The sequence below is a fragment of the Taudactylus pleione genome, unplaced genomic scaffold (assembly GCF_031769625.1).
Source record: "Taudactylus pleione unplaced genomic scaffold, aTauple2 ptg000127l, whole genome shotgun sequence".
Taxonomy (NCBI): domain Eukaryota; kingdom Metazoa; phylum Chordata; class Amphibia; order Anura; family Myobatrachidae; genus Taudactylus; species Taudactylus pleione.
In genome coordinates, this window is record NW_028284529.1 from 477,588 (window position 1) to 498,089 (window position 20,502).

Below are 20,502 nucleotides of genomic sequence, written 5' to 3' on the forward strand. Positions count from 1 at the left end.
TTCCCAGAGTCCCTTAATATGGCTCAAATAATCTTTTCTTTAACATTAATGTTTAGTTTCATCAGAACACAAACGATGAAGCACTATGTAGAGACCATAGTAGCTACGTTTTTTTTTACTGAGATACATTAACCTCTAAGGCTGATGGAAAATAAAGTGGCTTGCCACATACACTATACTGGAAAATTTCTTGTAAAGCACCTTGTGTTTGCTCACCTGTTCCTTTACAAACAACAGGCACTCTGTTTATCTCTGCATTATGAGCTAAGAGCCAGTTTTATTGCAAGTCAACAAGGTTCTCTGTGACATTATGATAAGAGCATCTCTATCTACTGCACCCGGCTCTGTTAGTACCTGTTTTATTAGGTCAATGTAATAATTAAAATTATAATAGTGGAAAATAAGTCATCAATTGCATGACGGGGAAAATCCCTATAGAAAAACATGTACAGGTATTGGTTCACCTATACAGAAGGCCAAAATCCAGAAACCTCCAAAATGCAGAAAGGAAATAAAGTGAATTATTGCTTCACTTCAGTGAGTCCCTCACACAAACACACACAATCATCAAGTGTGTCTCTTAATAGTTACTATGAGGACCTCTGCTACAGAATTAATTAAATAAAAAATCCAGAGTATATTTAAAATATATATATACACACATCTTTTATATTAACCTGATACCCACTGGGTAATAAATGGGGGCCAAAATAATTAGAGATGTGCAGGTTTGGTTTTACTCAGATATGTTCGGATCTCAAAAACAGCATTTTATTGGCTATCTGCTATCACGTGTTTTGGATAGCCAATAAAATAAATCCGAACTAATCCAAACTTGCGATAATTTTGGCGAAAAGAACAGAGTAAAACCTAACCCGCTCATCTCTATAAATAATTAGCATTGGCCCTGAGCATCGCTAGGTATGCTTAGAAACAAAAGACCCACTGAACTCCTTTTTTTTATATATCCTCCTTTACAGAGTCTAATACAGGTTGAGTCTCCCATATCCAAAATTCTTGGGACCAGGGGTATTTTGGATAACGGAATATTCCGTATTTTGGAATATTTACATAAAATAATGAAATATCTTGGGAATGGGACCGAAATATACACACAGAATGCATTTATGTATTATATACACCTTATACACACAGCCTGCAGGTAATTTTATACAATATTTTCAATAATTTTGTGACTCAAACAAAGTTTGTGTACATACATGAAATTCAGTTATATTTCATATACACCTTATACACACAGCCTGAAGGTCATTTTCTACAATATTTGTAATAATTTGTGCCTTAGACAAAGCTTGTGTACATTGAAACAGCAAAAATCAAAGGTTTCATTATCTCAATCAAGCCCAAAAATCTGTATTTCGGTATATTCCGAATTTCGGAATATTTGGATATCGGAGACTCAACCTGTATGAATAAATAAATGTGAGTTGACAAGTAATGATAGAAAACCATTAGGGGTCATATTTTATTAATGCCCATTACTAATTAAAATACTCTGGATTGGATTACTTTTTGCTTAACAGATTCCTGTTATTATCCCTGTAACTGCTATTTGACACATTGGTCAAATTTTTGGACTTGGTAAGGACTAGATGATCGTTAGCTATAGCCTGATAGATTTGACACAGATGTGAAAGAGTGTACTTTATTCTTCACTAGACAGAACAATAGATTCAGGACATCTGAAGTGACCAATGTTTCGAAAAATGAGCCTTTGACTTTATCACATCAATAGTGTTGTGCTTGTAGAAAAGACGCCACAGAGCTTTTGTTGGCTGTAAATTCTGTACCTTCGTATAAATGAATTGTTATACTCACCCCTCCGGCCTTAAGCAGCTTCTTCCTAAACTCCTCAGTGGGGTTGTTAAAGGTGAGCTTCTCACAGCGGAGGTGGTTCACAGGTGGATGGCCTTCAAGGTGAAGAAATAGGTCATAGTCAAAGCGAACTTTCTTAGGTTCTTCCTATGGAATTAAAACAACCCAGGGATGCAGTCAGTAAATTTGAGTGGTACTATAGTATATTTTTACTGTGTTCCTCAGCTAGCTTGTTGATTGATACATGAGGACTGTCAAGGCATACAATAACCACATACATTAATAGAAAAAAAAATGATATAGATGAGTCCACATACATCTTACTTCCTTGCGCGTTAAACAAGCCCTTCTAGTCCCACTATGCCATGGCGTGACTCGGTAGCACCGTGCGTCTTTTCATGCAAAGCGATGCGAATAGGACACACAAGCAGCTTCTGCTGATCAAAATGATATGCGGCATGCCTATATTCTGTGTGCAACTGCAGCTGTATCTGCATGCAAAATGCTATGTTACAATGTCACAGCTGCTGACACTGTAATGTAGTATTTCGCATGCAGATACACCTGTAGTTGCACACAGAATATAGGCATGCTGCATATCATTTTGATCAGCAGAAGCTGCTTGTGTGTCCTATTTGAATAAGATGCATTTGAAAGTAAAAAGTCACATTAAAAGAAGCTCAGCACTACCGAGATGCATGTCGCTCACGCGTTATGTTTACCGCGACCTGTAGCGCACGGAGATAAGATGTTTGTGGACACAACTATATTAAAATAAAGATAAAAAATAGTGCTGTAGTACGTAGAGTTAAGTCAAGTTATTTTCAGTGAAAGAGAAAAAGTCTTGAAATGTATTTAGCCAGTTAAGTTGCCATTAAAACCATTAACAATGTGGCATGTCTGTCAGAAAATTCTATTTGCACGTTTCCAATTGTAACTTATACCACTTTCACACAGAAAAAAGCTAAAAGTTCGGCTTATACCCGGCATTTCAGGCACAGGTTTTTTTGCCGGTCCTAGCCTGTACCCCCCTTCACACAGAAAAGCAAATACTTGGGTCCAAATGCTTATCCTAGGAATTAGCTTTTCTGTGTTAAGGGGTATAAAAAACTATGAAGAAATAATAGTAGGGTAAAAAAGCAGAATATATATATCTGCAGCATAGCAACGAATGCCATGCAAGCTCAAATGGTGATCTAATTACATTAAATATAATAGATTTAGCCTTTGTTAATATAGTTTTTGCCTCCAACTAAAACCACAGTACCCATTTATGTATCAAGGCAAGTAGGATGGGCTAGAATCATGATCTAACTTTAAATGTCCTGGAATAACCTATTTTATTTCAAACAGCAACCACACAACCAACCAATGCCTGGCCCTGATCCTTGTCCAGGACAGGTATTTATTTCAGTCAACTCTGTAAAACCTGTAACTGCAGGCATGATCTACAAATCATAGGAAGGCACGTGGGAGAACATTCACTTATATAAAACCAGCATATTCCATTGTGCTTTAAAATTGGAGACAATTGCTCCATCTCCTCACTTCACAGGTCCAGCAGTGAACAGACTTTTATTCACAGGTCTACTAAATGGCCTAGGTCTCTCTGCTGTGCTGCGTTTCACAGAAGCTCAAATTCACTAACTCACAGGGGAAAATTTACTAAGCAGCGGTTTGACGGCGGGTTCTATTCTATTCTAAACCTCGGGGGTTTGGTGGCGGTTTTGCAGCGGTTTCTAATAACAGCAATGTTCTATTCTAAAATGTGTTTTGATGGCAGTTTTGCAGCGGTTTTGGCCTTAGTAAATCTGCAGATAGCAAAACCGCTGCCAAACCACAGTCAAAACACATTTTAGAATAGAATAGAACAGGGCTGTCATTTAGAAACCACTGCAAAACCGCCACCAAACCCCCGGGGTTTAGAACAGAATAGAACCCGCCACCAAGCCGCCGGGGTTTAGAATAGAATAGAACCCGCCGTCAAACCGCCGCTTAGTAAATTTTGCCCACAGACTCTCACTCAGTCCTCACAGCTTTGCAAGGGCAGATACCCGCTTTCCCCCACACAAATGCAGCATAGCCAAACAGAGGGAGATACAGTAGCCCATACTTCATCCCCAGAACTATATAGAGATGGCCATCAACGTTTAGCAAACATCAATGGTTAACCACTGATGGGTGATGGTTTTGCCATTGATGACGGAGATCCACAGGTTCACCACCATTGATGGTACAGAGGCAATCAATGTTTTTTTTCTCCCCTCCATGGGCTAAGACATGGAGCTTAGCTCTGCCCCCCAACATGCCCTGTGGAGCCCCGCCCCCACTCTGATTGGCCCGTTGTCCAGCCAGTATTAAAACATGGAATTCAATCATGGATGGCTTACAACCAATGGTTTCATACCATCAATTTCAACCACCAATGGCATCATCGATGGCGACTTTTGATGGTTAACCTACCAATGACCAACCCTAGTAGTATATTTGCTTCCAGAGCTGCTGGTCTCCTATTCTATTTCAATGACTGATTCTGTGCGCTCGCCCATCACTGGGTGCAGCCTTACTGAATGCTGAAGTGCCACCTCTCCCCCTGGCTCACCTACACTTGCCACAAAGATAGAGTGAGTCGCCCTACCCTCACCTTTGTCTGCTTCATACCTAGTTCATTTTTTATGCTGTACTGTACCAGTTATGCAAACTTACAGTAACTGTACCATTGTTTTTTACCAATTATTTATATAGTGCACATATCACAATTTACAGAGAATATTTGGCCATTCACATCAGTCCCTGCCTCTGTGGAGCTTACAGTCTATATTCCCTACTACATGTACACATACACACACAGGTTAATTTTTGCTGGGAGCCAACTAACCTACCAGTATATTTTTAGATATTGCTTTCTCTGCTATTTGTATATAAAGAGCTGCAAAAACTAGCGCCTAAACATAAAAGTTAATAAATAAAGTAGCTGCAGGAAGGCGGCATGGCTATCCTGGGGAGGACAAGATATAATAATAAGAGAAAAGATGAGGTAACATAAGATGAAGGAAGAGGAGAGTGGCCTGTTATGAGGGGATGGAAACCAGGAGCACTTGATGTGAGAGCCTCTATTATATAAGCCCTTGCCATAGGAGATGGGGGATTTGTCCATAGGCCAAGGGCCTCATATAACCCAGAATGGAGAGCCCCCATACAGGAATGCCTCAGCAGGAAAAGGTTTATATAATGCTGGTCTGTAAATTCAAGGGGAAGGCAGATCAATGTGACAAGAGAGAGTCTGCATAATTACTGAATTAGTAACATAAGGGTGACTAAATGAGAGGAAAATTGCATGAGGGACCATGAGGAGTCATTCCAACCAAGGAAAAGCAAAAGACTGCTTTGAGGAATATAGTAGTGGTCAAATGGTTTAGAACAGCCAAGTCCAGTGGAAAACCCAAGATAGTACAAAGGTAGGCAAGTAAACTGCTATTGGTTAAAAAATAAAGAAGTTGGTTAGCAAAAACTGAAAACTAATATGAGGTTGAGAGATGTAAAAAAAAAACTAGGCTTATTTCAGGGAATGGTAGTCGGTTAAAAACGTACAACTGATCTGTAGCAATGAAAATTAGGCTTGCCTGGGATATGAAGCTCTGCCTGTGGACTACTGATGACGGTCTTGTGGGCCAATGAATTTCAATTTGAAATCTTCGGCTAATCACCCATTGAGTAGGCAAAAGGATGGTCTCTCAGTGTGTGGGGTCTATTTAATATGTGTTGTCTATTTAATAAGTTGCAACTTCCTGGTGTGTTTAAGAATAAAATATAAAAGGGCAATGCATCCCATGTTTTGCTATTAAAACATTGCTCTTTTAAATTTCAAGTTTGTCCAATCACTGTTGTCTAGTGTGTATACTGTATATATGGAATGGGATTGAAATGCCGGCGGCTGTTTAGCCGAATTTTATGTGATGGATCTGCACAAAGTAGTCTAACTTGAAGTGAAATGAGAAAGATATATAAAAAAAAGATTCTTTATAAATAAAATTCTAAAAATTGGCAAGTTCTGGTGCAACCAATTACTTTCAGAAGTCACAGAATTAGTGAAGTTAAGCCCACTTGTGTGAAATCTAAGTGTCACATGATCTGTCAGTATAAACACACCTTTTCTGAAAGGCCCCAGAGGCTGCAACACCACTAAAATAGAGGCATCACACCATGAAGACCAAGGAGCTCTCCAAACAAGTCAGGGACAAAGTTGTTGAGAAGTACAATTCTGGGTTGCGTTATAAAACACTATCCAAATCTTAGATGATCCCCCCGGAGCACCATCAAATCCATCATCATCAAATGGTAAGAACATGGTACCACAACAAACCTGCCAAGAGAGGCCTGCCCACCAAAACTCACAGACCGGGCAAGGAGGGCATTAATCAAAGAGGTAGCACAGAGACCAAAGGTAACCTTGAAGGAGCTGCAGAGTTCCACAGCAGATACTGGTGTATCTGTGCATGTGACCACAATAAGCTGTACACTCCATAGAGCTGGGCTTTATGGAAGAGTGGCCAGAAAAAAAACATTACTTAGTGATAAAAATAAGAAAACATGATTTGAGTTTGCCAAAAGGCATGTGGGCGACTCCCCAAATGTATGGAGGAAGGTGCTCTGGTCAGATGAGACTAAAATTTTACTTTTCGGCCACCAAGGAAAACGCTATGTCTGGTGCAAACCCAACACATCCCATCACTCCAAGAACACCATCCCCACAGTGAAACATGGTGGTGGCAGCATCATGCTGTGGGGATGTAGGGACTGGGAAACTGATTTGAGTTGAGGGAAAGATGGATGGTGCTAAATACAGGGATATTCTTGAGCAGAACCTAGTTCAGTCTGCCTGTGATTTGAGACTGGGACGGAGGTTCACCTTCCAGCAGGACAATGACCCGAGGCATACTGCTAAAGCAACACTCAATTGGTTTAAGGGGAAACATTTAAATGTGTTGGAATGGCCTAGTCAAAGCCCAGATCTCAATCCAATTGAGAATCTGTGGTCAGACTTGAAGATTGCTGTTCACAAGCGGAAACCATCCAACATGAAGGAGGTGGAGCAATTTTGTCTTGAGGAATGGGCAAAAATCCCAGGGGCAAGATGTGGCAAGCTCATAGAGACTTATCCAAAGCGACTTGCAGCTGTAATTGCCGCTAAAGGTGGCTAGACAAAGTACTGACTTTAGGGGGATGAATAGTTATGCACGCTGAAGTTTTCTGTTATGTTGTCCTAAATGTTGTTTGATTCTCAATATAAAAAAACACAACTTCACAGTTGTAGGCTTGTTCTGTGAATGAAATGATGCACACCTTCAAAACAATCCATTATAGTGCCTTGCAAAATATATATCGGAATCCAAAAGAGGAAAGACCAGCACACCATATATAATGCAAAAGATTATAATTTATATAAAGTGCATGAAAGCCACATTACCGGTATCCAGAAGCCATGATCAGTCACATAATACAAAGTGCATAAAAATGTGTATACTCATCAAGTCTTCATGAAACGCTCACTGGAGCCGGAGAGAGATGGCAAACAACCTTAATCTATGGACAGCCCAACCGTCGTTTCGGTGCTCAAAAGCACCATCATCACGGAGCACAACACAAACTGAGGCTAAGAGCCCATCATATAGGTATATATAAGACAATAAGATACGCCCTCCGTGTGACTCCAAACAATTAAAAAACACTCCCCTGTAGCAATTAGAGATGCCACTAAACAGTCTCTAAGCCGCACGTACTGTATTGTACCCGGCAAACAGAGCTCCTGGAAGTACCTTGTGCGAATCTAGGAGTGCATGGCTCAATAGCCGTGCGTTCCATAGACCGGAAGTCAAGGCATCGGGTGGCAGCGCTGTGAACCACACAGCTGATAGCGGTGCAAAATAAAACATTAATACAATAACATTATTAATAAGCGCACATAAGCCAACAATATCTATAATAGAAATGATAACTAGAAAATTATGCGAGTGTCACTGCTGGTGTCACACATGAGTTGTACCCTATAAAGAAATACATGCCTAAAAAAATTATAAGAAAAATGAATAATACACCATAAATCTATAGGAATAAAGCCAAGTGATATAACATATGGGTCAAGCAAAATATTACTCAAAGAAAACCAGACAAATTAAGTTCTTCATTTAACTCTGCTGGTGTTAGACAGTTTAAATCATAAATCCAGCGTGCTTCTTTCTGAAGAAGAAGCTACTCCCGATTTCCTCCTCGTTTTAGAGGGGCAACATGATCGATAGGGATAACTAAGTCCAGCATATTGTGTCCTTTTTCAATGAAGTGTTTCGCCACTGGAGGGGTATTGACATCCTGAATAGCAGACACATTTTTAATGTAAGATCTATGAAGAGCTATACTCTCTTTGAGCATTCTAATAGTCTTGCCAAAATAAATGCATTTGCACGGACAGATAATTGCGTAAAGAACGAATTTACTTTCACAAGTAAAGGGGTTTAATTTCAAGATATAGGGTCTCTCTCCAATATGATCAACAGCTTGTTGTAGGTATGAGGCCTGCCACTGGATATCATAGTACAGAACACTTGAATGGTGGTAAAGGTATTGAACTTGTTCTTATTGGTGTCCAACAACCTATTCAGGTGAAAAACTCCTTCCAACACCAATCATAGAATCAGAAGTGAATACTCCAGCCCTTGTGATCCCTGTGTAACACCCTAACTCACAAGCCGCAGGGCAGGCCACTGGTGCCTCCTCCGATATTCAAGTTTTCTACACTGGCGCCGAGTTGCTGAAGATCATAATGCCAAAGTTTTGCTCATGTAGTCCTTGTAACAGTAAGGGGTAAATTTACTAAGCTGAGAGTTTGGGCATTTTTTCCCACTCTCAAATTTACTATTGTAAAACTTGGGAGAGAGATCTCCTTTGCTACGGGAAAATACTGGAGAGTTAGCAAACTCTCTTCAATTCACCATCGGCAAAACTAGAGAACCTTTTCACTGGTGAAGATAGGATTCTGGAATTTACCAAGCAGAGAGTTTCTAAACTCTCATGAGATGGGAAAACTCTCCTGTAAAAACTCGTGAAAAAAAATACACCTGCCTATGATTGGAGAGTTTGGCAGAAACATACACAGATCGCTGTGATGCATGTATGTTTCTGCCTGAAAAAAAAGAAAAAAAAATGTAAATATCAGGAAAAAAACTTTGCGGGCCCCAAAAGCCTAACCAGACCCAGGCTTGCCAGCCAGTCCTGTTCTCTAAAATTATGGGGAACAAAATGTGTAGCGTTCCACCGTAATTTAGAAACCAACACCAGGCTGCAGGTCCAGTCCTGGTTTTAATTATAGGGGGAAAAAAATGCGTAGGGTCTCTATGCTTAAAACCAGCACCAGACCCAAAACGGCCGGGCTGTAATGCCACAGCCCGCAGGCCCTTTCACCGGGGCTCCGGGGCCAAAGCATTATCAGCCCAAGCCGGGGGATCTCAGGGGAGGTGGGGACTCCCCCAAGAAGGGGTCCCCCCTTCCCCGAAACCCCAGGTTTGGTCTGAAGCCCGGGGCTCTTCCCCGCAACCCTGGAGCGTTGGGTACGGAGGTAATAAAGTGGGGAAACAGAAGTAAACTATTGTATTTTACAGTGGGACTACAAGTGCCAGCAGACTGGCTGTACCTGTACCCCCACTGCAAAAAAAATTGTTAAATAAAGACAGAACACACACACCGTGCCAAGTATAACTTTATTACATACACCTACCCATTCACACAAACTTACCTATACCAGATGCTTCTGTAGAATCCGTAATGACTGGCCCTGCAAAAAAGATTGCATACTCACCTATATCCTAGCACTGGTCTCTGCAGTAATCCATGGACTTTGGAAAAAAAATGAAAACGAGCTTACCGATTCATGCACCCGGTATCAGTATGTGTGTTGCCACACATACTGATACCTTCCGAATGCCAGCTGACGGGACAGCACGAGGTTTGCACGTCCCGCCAGCCAATCAGCGGCCGCTAACTGTAGAGCCTGACCGGCTTGGGTTGATAATGCTTTGGCTCCGGAGCCCCGGTGAAAGGATCTCCGGGCTGTGGCATTACAGCCCGGCCGTTTTGGGTCTGGTGCTGGTTTTAAATATAGGGAGGACCCTACGCAATTTTTTTCACCCATATATTTAAAACCAGGACTGGCCCTGCAGCCTGGTTCTGGTTTCTAAATCACAGTGAAACCCTACACATTTTGTTCCCTGCAATTTTAGAAACCAGGACAGGCTGGCAAGTCCGGGGCTGGCTAGGCTTTGGGAGGGGGGGGGGGTAAATATTGGGTGAGTCATCTCCTGCAAAACCTGCTACTCGGGGGAGAAATCTCCTGCAAAACCTGCTACTCGGGAGAGATATCTCCTGCAAAACCTGCTACTCGGGAGAGAAATCTCACTCTCGCAAGAAGTGAGTTTAGTTGAGTCTCAGGAGCTTCAAATCACCCAAGTTTAGGTGAAGCTGATCAAGTTGAAAAAAAAGCAAACTCTCCCAGACTCTATTCTTAGTAAATTTACCCCCAAGTGTTCAATGCTGACTTTTCCAAAGTACAAAGCTACTTCTGATAACTCTATGTAACAAATTATATATATATATATTTTTGTTTGTCTTTGTGTTTGAAGTGTTATTTCCTAATTGCTTATGCCCCAAGAGTATAGAAAATGCCAATTATTCCCTACAAACTATGCTTTTGCGACGGTCATTTGAAACGTTCTTATTTTCCAGGACATTTCTGATACTTCAGTGCGGTTGAAACGCCCAACAACACTGCCTGTACCTCCAAATGCTGCTTTATATTGCCGGGAGTTTGCGGGAACGAAGTTCACCAGGGATCAGCTTGGTGTATATCACAGCCACCGCCAGGACAGAGCATTCAGCTGCATCCCTGCTGTATCGGCCCGCCCCCCAGACTCCTGTGTCACTGTCAGCTGCCCGAACCCCCAGACTCCTGTGTCACTGTCAGCTGCCCGAACCCCAGACTCCTGTGTCACTGTCAGCTGCCCGAACCCCCAGACTACTGTGTCACTGTCAGCTGCCCGAACCCCCAGACTCCTGTGTCACTGTCAGCTGCCCAAACCCCAGACTCCTGTATCACCGTCAGCTGCCCGACCCCCAGACTCCTGTGTCACCGTCAGCTGCCCGCCCCCCAGACTCCTGTGTCACCGTCAGCTGCCCGAACCCCCAGACTCCTGTGTCACCGTCAGCTGCCCGAACCCCAGACTCCTGTGTCACTGTCAGCTGCCCGTACCCCCAGACTCCTGTGTCACCGTCAGCTGCCCGCCCCCCAGACTCCTGTGTCACCGTGAGCTGCCCACCCACCAGACTCCTGTGTCACTGTCAGCTGACTGCACTCCCAGACTCCTGTGTCACTGTCAGCTGCCCGAACCCCAGACTCCTGTATCACAGTCAGCTGCCTGCACCCCCAGACTCCTGTGTCACCGTCAACTGTCCGACCCCCAGACTCCTGTGTCACCGTCAGCTGCCCGACCCCCAGACTCCTGTGTCACCGTCAGCTGCCCGAACCCCCAGACTCCTGTATCACCGTCAGCTGCCCGACCCCCAGACTCCTGTGTCACCGTCAGCTGCCCGAACCCCCAGACTCCTGTGTCACCGTCAGCTGCCCGACCCCCAGACTCCTGTGTCACCGTCAGCTGCCCGAACCCCCAGACTCCTGTATCACCGTCAGCTGCCCGACCCCCAGACTCCTGTGTCACCGTCAGCTGCCCGACCCCCAGACTCCTGTGTCACCGTCAGCTGCCCGCCCCCCAGACTCCTGTGTCACTGTCAGCTGCCCACCCACCAGACTCCTGTGTCACCGTCAGCTGCCCACCCACCAGACTCCTGTGTCACTGTCAGCTGCCCGCCCCCCAGACTCCTGTGTCACCGTCAGCTGCCCGACCCCCAGACTCCTGTGTCACCGTCAGCTGCCTGCACCGCCAGACTCCTGTGTCACCGTCAGCTGCCCGACCCCCAGACTCCTGTGTCACCGTCAGCTGCCCACCCACCAGACTCCTGTGTCACTGTCAGCTGCCCGAACCCCCAGACTCCTGTGTCACCGTCAGCTGCCCGACCCCCAGACTCCTGTGTCACCGTCAGCTGCCCACCCACCAGACTCCTGTGTCACTGTCAGCTGCCCGAACCCCCAGACTCCTGTGTCACAGTCAGCTGCCCGAACCCCCAGACTCCTGTGTCACAGTCAGCTGCCTGCACCGCCAGACTCCTGTGTCACTGTCAGCTGCCTGCACTCCCAGACTCCTGTGTCACTGTCAGCTGCCCGACCCCCAGACTCCTGTGTCACTGTCAGCTGCCCGCCCCCCAGACTCCTGTGTCACTGTCAGCTGCCCGACCCCCAGACTCCTGTGTCACTGTCAGCTGCCCACCCCCCAGACTCCTGTGTCACTGTCAGCTGCCCGAACCCCCAGACTCCTGTGTCACTGTCAGCTGCCCGACCCCCAGACTCCTGTGTCACTGTCAGCTGCCCGCCCCCAGACTCCTGTGTCACTGTCAGCTGCCCGAACCCCCAGACTCCTGTGTCACTGTCAGCTAGCAGTAAATTACTGGATGTAACTTTTAGAACTTTATATCGATATAAACTACTACAGTATAAACATCGGGACCTTAAGCGCACCAGTTCAGTTTACCTCCCATTTCCAAAGTAGATACAGAACTGCATTTCTAAGAGATGGCATCAAGAGGCTGCAAGCAACCTGCAGATGCATTTTGGTATGTCTGCGGCCAATTTATCTAGACAAGAGCAACAAAGTACAAAGCATATTTCAGCATGTCTGTCCAGAATCAAGACAAACCCTGGGCACCTAATTTCCCCTGCGATTACTGCAAAAGAACTCACAGGCCGAGATGTACTAAACAGGAAAATGCGGTACAACCCCCGAAAATGTTGTTTATCCCCCGATCGGATCCCTCCCAAGAGCCCCTGCGGCCCGCTGCACATGCGCAGAAGGATGCCAGAGAGACTTCTGGATGTTAAACCCGGGAATGGTAAGCTTTTTTTTATTTTAATTTCAATCTATTTATGTTTCTAATTTTAAAATGTTCTTTTGCATGACGGTACAGAGGAGAAAAGAGATCCATGCAATTCACTATCCCAATAATTTGGAGGGAAACCACTGATCACTCACGCAACTGTTACTTCTGCATGATGAACCCTTCCAGACGTTGGACTGGCAAGAAAGCACATGCTATCATGTGTCTGGATCTTATGTGGTCATGCTTGTACAACTTTATATGTTAATTTTCATACATAGATTGATTTTTTTGCTCACATTGTGTAAAAGAAAAAGCAAATTCGTCCTTTTCTCATTTGAAATAGGTAAATCTCAAAGTATAAAATGTCCTGGTCACAAAAGCTAAGTTTGAGGGGAATAAATAGCATTTTCCTATTTTTAAGACAAGCAATTAAGAAACGGCACTTACTACTCAAGGACAAAAATATTGTTACATAGTGAATCAGATACCTTTAGTTAAACCAGTCAAGCTGTAGTCAAATCTATTTAACCCAAATTTAGGACAATAACTCAAATCTGGTTGCACACTTGACAGAATTACCATGCATTTGTGTCTAACACAACTACTAGTTCCAGAATTTAATGGTTTTGAGATTGTATTCTGATCGTCTAATCTGAGTAATATGACATGCCTAGGGGTTGAAGAAACATCTTTGTTAAATAATGTTTGATTGATTAAATATAAAAAAACATTTATTTTTTAGTTTGCTAATAACTCTCATTCATGAATTAAATAGCTTGAAGCATTAAAACATTGATTAAAACACTAATCATCAAGCTGTAAATTAATACACACTGCCAATAGCTCAATTTGGTCATAGAAAGCATTTGAGTATAAAAAGAGATGACATTTTGCTTCTAAAGAAAAGATCAATAACTGCACTGAGAAGCCAACAAATCCATTTAGCTTGACATTGATAGACACTCTTTCCAAACACTGCCTTGTAGATATATGATCAGTATCCCTCAGGATCAATGTCATGTAAATGTAGATAAAGATTAACAATTAGTGAAATTATATATTTGTAGCATAAAAAGGAAAACTTATCCTAAAATTAAAATTTTACCATTGGTTGGAGTTCTATCGGCTAAACATTTAACCAGAGTGAAAAGTTTTTTTTCCATAATGGGAAAAAGACCATGCCTCAGACACAGCAAGGGAGATTCTTGACCATAATGTATATGATAATTTAAAAGTGAATTACAATACTGAATGATCACCTTTTGGTTGAATTCCATCATTTAAACATTAATCCAAAATATTACTTACCTGGGCAACAGTGTTCCATCCAATGTGGCACGCCTCTAGATATATGCCACAATCCCCTGCGTCTGCTAGAGTACACCGATGCCCTGTTTATACCTGCCGGCAGCATGTCATTGATCAACAACACACTACCTGGATGGAACAAGGGACTTGCCAGATCAGGTATTACACTGTAGAGCTCAAATAAGCAAAATTATGGATTAAAGTTTAAATGATTAAATTAAACCCAAAACCGATCATTGGGATTAGCTATTAGACCTTCAGTATGGTCAAAAATTACAGTTATGGTGTGTGAAGCACATGTTTACATACCAAGCACATTGTATTTAAAAGCAATCCCCATAAAATGTTTTCGCTCTAAATTATTAATCATTTGAACTTTTATTTGGAGTCTTTTCAAAATACAGTAATAATTCTTCCAGGTAAAAAAAAACAAAAACTTTAATGTGCATTAAAATTTACATTTTTAACTCTGAGTTAACTCTGTAGGGAAATACAGTAAAGTGACATTAGACCACCTACAAGTCATCCATCAGAGTGACATGTGTTATCCTTGCTGCACATTATGTACTGCTGAAAATACATGTAATGTGATGTATTGTGAACTATAAATGGAGGTGACTAAAGGAAGGATTCATCCATGAGATGGCACCAGGAAAACGTGTTACTTGCATCACAGAAATTGTGCATGTGTTGTTCTTGAGTGCAATTTCCCAAGGAGTTCTACACATGGGGCCTGATTCAGACCCGCTCGCGAGCGTTGAGCGCTCGCAAGCGGGTCGATGGTGCCCTAGTGCGCATGACGCATGCGCGAGACCCGAATAACGACGGGGTAGCCGTCGTTATGGGTCTCGCACCAAAGGGGGCGTGCTGTCGATGGTGAGTGACGGCACGCCCCCTTTGGTGGGCGTGCCGGGGTCGTGGCTGCCAGACGGAGGCGTTCCCATGGGAACGCCTACCATCTGGGTCCGGCCCCACTGACATCACTAGTGATGTCAGTGGGACTGATTTTGGCTCTGATAGAGCCAAAATCACTCCAGGGCTTGCGGTCACCGAGACCTTACTGCAGGGTCTCGTCGCAAGCCCGATGGTTGCGATGGTCTTGACCATCGCGACCATCATCATGGACGCTCGCATAAGCTGTGGGTGGTAACCCACAGCTATGCGAGCGTCCGAAAGGCAGGACGGAAAATAAAAAAACACGCCCTGATTCAGAGAGGGCGCTCGTTCAGAGCATCCGGCTCTGAATCAGGCCCATAATCACCACAACGGCTCACAAAAGTGATACTAATGTGGTTTTGAAAACTTATGGAAAATTAAACAAATTACGTTCAGTGTTGTACCTATAAGCATCTATCTGTATTGAAATGCAGGTTAATGCATGACAAATGCACCTAGAAATTACTTTTCTATTTTTTTTTTTTTTCAATAATATGAACATTTTATGCATGTACACACTGGAGTGATGATGTTCCGATTTGGCCAAATCACAAATGACAAATCGTTAATATCGTGTAGTGTGTATGCACGATATACATGATCACGCATAGTACGTAGTCACGTTTGATGTGCTGAACCTGACAATATCTTCTGCGGCGCTATGCATTTTAATGAAGGAAAGAATGACTGATCGTTCTGTCCTTCATTAATCGCTGCAGTGCGTACCAGCAATCATGCGATGTCCATGGTGCCCCTGGATATCGGTGTGATTACCGGTCGCACAAGTGTGTACCCACCTTTAGCATGCTAAACTTGTGGAATATAAACCAGCAGCTAAATTTTTTTCTACTTGTTACAAGATATGCAGAAATGCTCCACAATGTAAAAAAACAAAAAAACATACCTTATTTTTAAAGTAGACTTCTATTGGCAAAATGAAACCAGCATAACCGGATTCTTCTACTTTGTATGGTGGATCTTTGCACACTGTAACACAAACATGCAATAAAACATTAGTATTGAAAGAAAACTATACAAAGTTTCTATATATTACACTAGCATCCTGAATATTAAAACAATTTCATAGTCCAAGTTTGTACTCAATGTAGATCACATGAAAGATCACTTATAGCATTTTTACTTATATAGACAGTGCTAGTTACTTAATTTAAATTACCATATGACAACATTTGCGAGTCAATTTATCAAGCTTATTGAACTTAAATCTTATGGAAACGGGCTGAAGTTTCAGGTAAGTAACACAGGATATTGTAGTCCCCATTATTCACAAGGGGACTGAGGTCTTAAGCAAGAAGGGGACCGTGTGCAGACCCCCTTCTCTCTCAGTTGCTAGCCAGAGTCTATTGAGCCAGAGGCAAGTCTCCCGCCATCAGTGCCATGTTCCCGGTGAGTTCTGTTCTCCACATGTGCAAATCTCTAGGAAAATGACAGCCGAGCTATTTTCCTGGTAATTTGTGCAGCACTGATGCAGGACTATAAGAAATGAGTGCACCCATTATAGAAACACCACTGGTTTGGGGCTATTTACCAGGCTCCAAAAATCGAATCCATTGCGTCTTAGATGGTGCTAGCCATTTTATCCTACAGGCTACATTATCACATTTCTTTTGTCGCTGTACAAGGTATCTTTTTCAGGATATCTTCCCAGCAATCTGTAGGGTACATGCATGTCCAGTACAAATATCTCCTCACAGCCTTTTATTGGTTCTGCAAATACCGTTGATTAAATTACATGGCAAATATGTTGACTGTAAAGCTGGGTACACACTGACAGATACTGTACATTGGCCGATCAATTGATCGGCCAATGTATCTGCTGCCCGTCAGGCAGTGTACACCCACGATATGTCGGAACGTTGGCGTTCACCGACATATCGCATTGGCTGTGCTGCACAGCCGATGGCCAGATATGTCTGCAGACATATCTGTCCATCCGCAGGTGTGTATGGGCGGTCGGTAGACCGCCCGTACACACACAGCGGCAGGGGGCGGGGAGGGAGGGTGGGACACGCCCCTCGGACGCCGGGACTTGCGGGCAGGCACAGATGATGGTTGTTCAGTGTGTACGAACAACCATCATCTGCAGATACATCTGCAGATCACTCGATCTGCAGATATATCTGTATAGTGTGTACCCACCTTTAGTTTCTCACAAAGCCATAAAGTTTTGCAGACTTAACTTTTTTGAAAACAGTAAACTACAAAAAAAAACTGTCCATATTCTTGGCCTCAATGTAACATCAGGACTTGTTTGCACCTGTCTGCTACTAATGCACATTTCTAATGAATGTCTGAAAATGGAAGCAAAATCGAATCAATGATTTTTGAAGTTACTGATGAAAGTGCAACACATGTAAAGCTCATGGAAACCGTGTTAAAAATGCAGCACTAAAATGCATAATTAATTTTTACGTATTTTACCCGTTTTCTCAGAGAATGTTAAAGATCCCCGTTTGTGAAGATACAGGAATATTTTCACTCTCTGAAAATCAAAATGCCAGCAAGCCTACTGTATAGTTATCTCCAAAACAAGTGACACTATTTTTAACCTTACCCAATTAGACTTTAAATTACCAAACATTATTTTCCTAATGCCTTCTCAGTATAGAAGATGGGACCCTCAACACATTAGGCACATATGAGAGGGCAGTCATGCATAGACTAATTCCTCTGGAGGCTTGTCCCTACAATGAACTAAAGCCATGGACCTTGTATTTAGCAATATTTGTAATGCTGGGCATACACTATACAATTATCTGTCCAATCTGGCTGGTTGGAATGTATTGTAATGTATGGGAGCAAATGACAATCGAATATATGGTTTTAAACGCTGGAAAACAGACAAAAAACGATTGTTTAAATTGTTTAAATTTGTTTTATTTAACCAATTTGGCTAAACGTCCATTTTTGCCTGTTTTCCAGTGTTTAAAACCATATAAATCGATTGTCATTTGCTCCCATACATTACCAGGTTTTCATTCCAACCAGCCAGATTGGACAGATATATTGTATAGTGTATGCCCAGCATTAGGAAGCGAACTATCACGATTGTTGAATTAAATGCTTCCTGGGATCTTTGATAAATATTGATATATTAAGAAATTATTTTCACACATCAGACCAATATCTATGCTCTGACACCTAAATATTCCTGCACTGCCAATAGGTAGATTTTGTAAAACCAAAATTAAGTAAAATAAATGAATAAATTATACATAAAACTCAATATTATTTGAAAATTATGACAAGTACAATGCATATATTTTTCTCTAAAAACAAATGTTTTGTCAACAGCTTATTGATCATAGTAGTGTCATTTACACTGTATAAATGCAATTTGAAGAATAATAAAGATTTTAATCTTGTACTGTGAAAAACAAATCTGTCACAAATAAAAGGGAACTAAACAGAAATAATGTTTATCTATAAACAAAATCAGCTTTCACATTGCAATTACATTAATGGGCTACAAAGTTTCCATGACAACAGATGTATTGTACTCTGATGTCATTTTGTAATTATCAAATGGTTTGTTACTAGGAGGCACAAAGTAACTGTCAGCATGGCAGCTTCTGTGCTTCTGTACCGTTCTACAGAAACCTTAGGATAGACCTGTCAGGGTAATAGATATCACAATATCCCCAAATCCTGTGCTTATTGAACTACTGTTCTGCCACTAAAATAGACTATATTGGCCTACATATCTTCTATGTGATGAATTAATTTAAGACTGACACTCAAGAATATTGTTGAATCCCCAGCCCTTTATCACTATAGAAGGTAAATTATGATAAACACGGACAAGTGACGTGTGTATGCAGGACTTTCCCCACTCAGGGTAATACTCGCCTTTCATCCAGGCTGCACAAATGAGAGTACTCGAACCACCTGAATATTTTACATGTTGCTGTTCCCACAAAGAATTAACTCTTCAATTCACCATATGTAAAACCACAGGTACAATGTAGCACACTGTGGTTCAGCAGACAAAGTGGTAACAGCCTGCAGGCAAAGGGTTGTCTGATCACTACCCTATTGTGTTAGGATTGCTTACAAGTTAAACGGTGTTTACACACTTTAAAGGCAAGCCCAGCTCATTTGTAAGGATGACACAAAGCCTCTGTGTTCTAATTATATCTCAATACATAGCAAACTACGGGTGAGATGCATCAAACCTTGGAGAGAGAGAAAGTAACAAGCAGTTATTTAAAAAAAAAAAAAAAAATACGACAGTAGCATATTGGTTGGTACTTTCTCTCTCTCCAAGGTTTGATACATATTTGAAAGTATCCCACATCATTAGTAAAGCTGGGTACACACTTTTTCGATTGCAAGCTGATCGGGTAAAACTGTCCCGTTCTGCCGTGCAGTCTGTCCCCAGTGTGACCCCCTGTCAGCCACGTACACACTGTGCAGACATAGCACAGTGTGTACGGGCTTTATGGGATCAGGAGGTAGACCCGATAAATATTAACCCGTACATAAGATGCGACCTCCCGATCCCGACCGTTGCAGGAGCGTTAAAAGCAGTTTATCGGCTAACGCTCCTACATCGGGACAGCACACACCTATACAATCCAACAGCCGTTCTCTCGATATTGGATGAACGGCCCAATGATTGTATAGGTGTGTACCCAGCTAAAGGTGCCCATACACATAGCGATCAGCACACGATCCCACAAGGTATGCGATTTCCCCTGAACTCTCCCCCAGCAGCTCCCCGGCAATCCTACTCACGATTTGGAGTAAAAAATGTCCCATCTGACTTAAGATCTATCGTGCATCCAGTGCATTGTGTCATAGACTGGCAAATTTGCCCTACAGCATGGCAGATCTGAAGATGCGATGTACGACAAGCGGGGACGCGCATTGGTATCGTGAGTGGACACTCACGAGTTTGGCATATTTCACACGATTTTTCATCACAATTCGTCGCAAACTGCCAAATCGGGTAAAATATCGCTACGTGTGTGGGCAGATTTAAGGCATAGAGGGACAACAGCTATAAAACTATAAACTATGCATCCTAAACACACGAGAAATGTAACATATACAGAGTGTCCTCACTTATCTTTGCTGCAGTCGCACCAAACAGTCCCTCTTGGCATGTCTGGTCCCGTGAGAAAAGATGCCCGACGCAAGTAGAATTGCTTGAAACCTGACACCTCTCTCACATCAGGCATAACATGCTGCATGGTGTCTTGAGACTAATGGTGCGTACACATGGGACGATTTTTTGAACAATTTGTCATTAACGATGCACCTGCAATCCCAAAAACACTTGGCCCCTCCTTACAGCACCCCAAGAAGTCCATTTCGCTCGTTTTTTTTATAGTTGTCACCCCACTTTTTACTTTTTCGACCCCA

At 42.5% G+C, this 20,502-nt stretch overlaps 1 protein-coding gene across 2 annotated transcripts in view; it reads right to left on the minus strand.

The window, feature by feature from the left end:
- The window catches only part of MLLT3 (MLLT3 super elongation complex subunit), a 259,465-nt gene that overhangs the window by 94,167 nt on the left and 144,796 nt on the right, over positions 1–20,502 (minus strand). For both annotated transcript variants that reach the window (XM_088472584.1, XM_088472583.1), the window contains exons 3-4: positions 16,019–16,101; positions 1,840–1,983 (exon numbers count right to left, since the gene is read on the minus strand). In XM_088472584.1, coding sequence (XP_088328710.1) covers positions 1,840–1,983; positions 16,019–16,101 — 227 coding nt within the window. The remainder of the gene's footprint in view (positions 1–1,839; positions 1,984–16,018; positions 16,102–20,502) is intronic.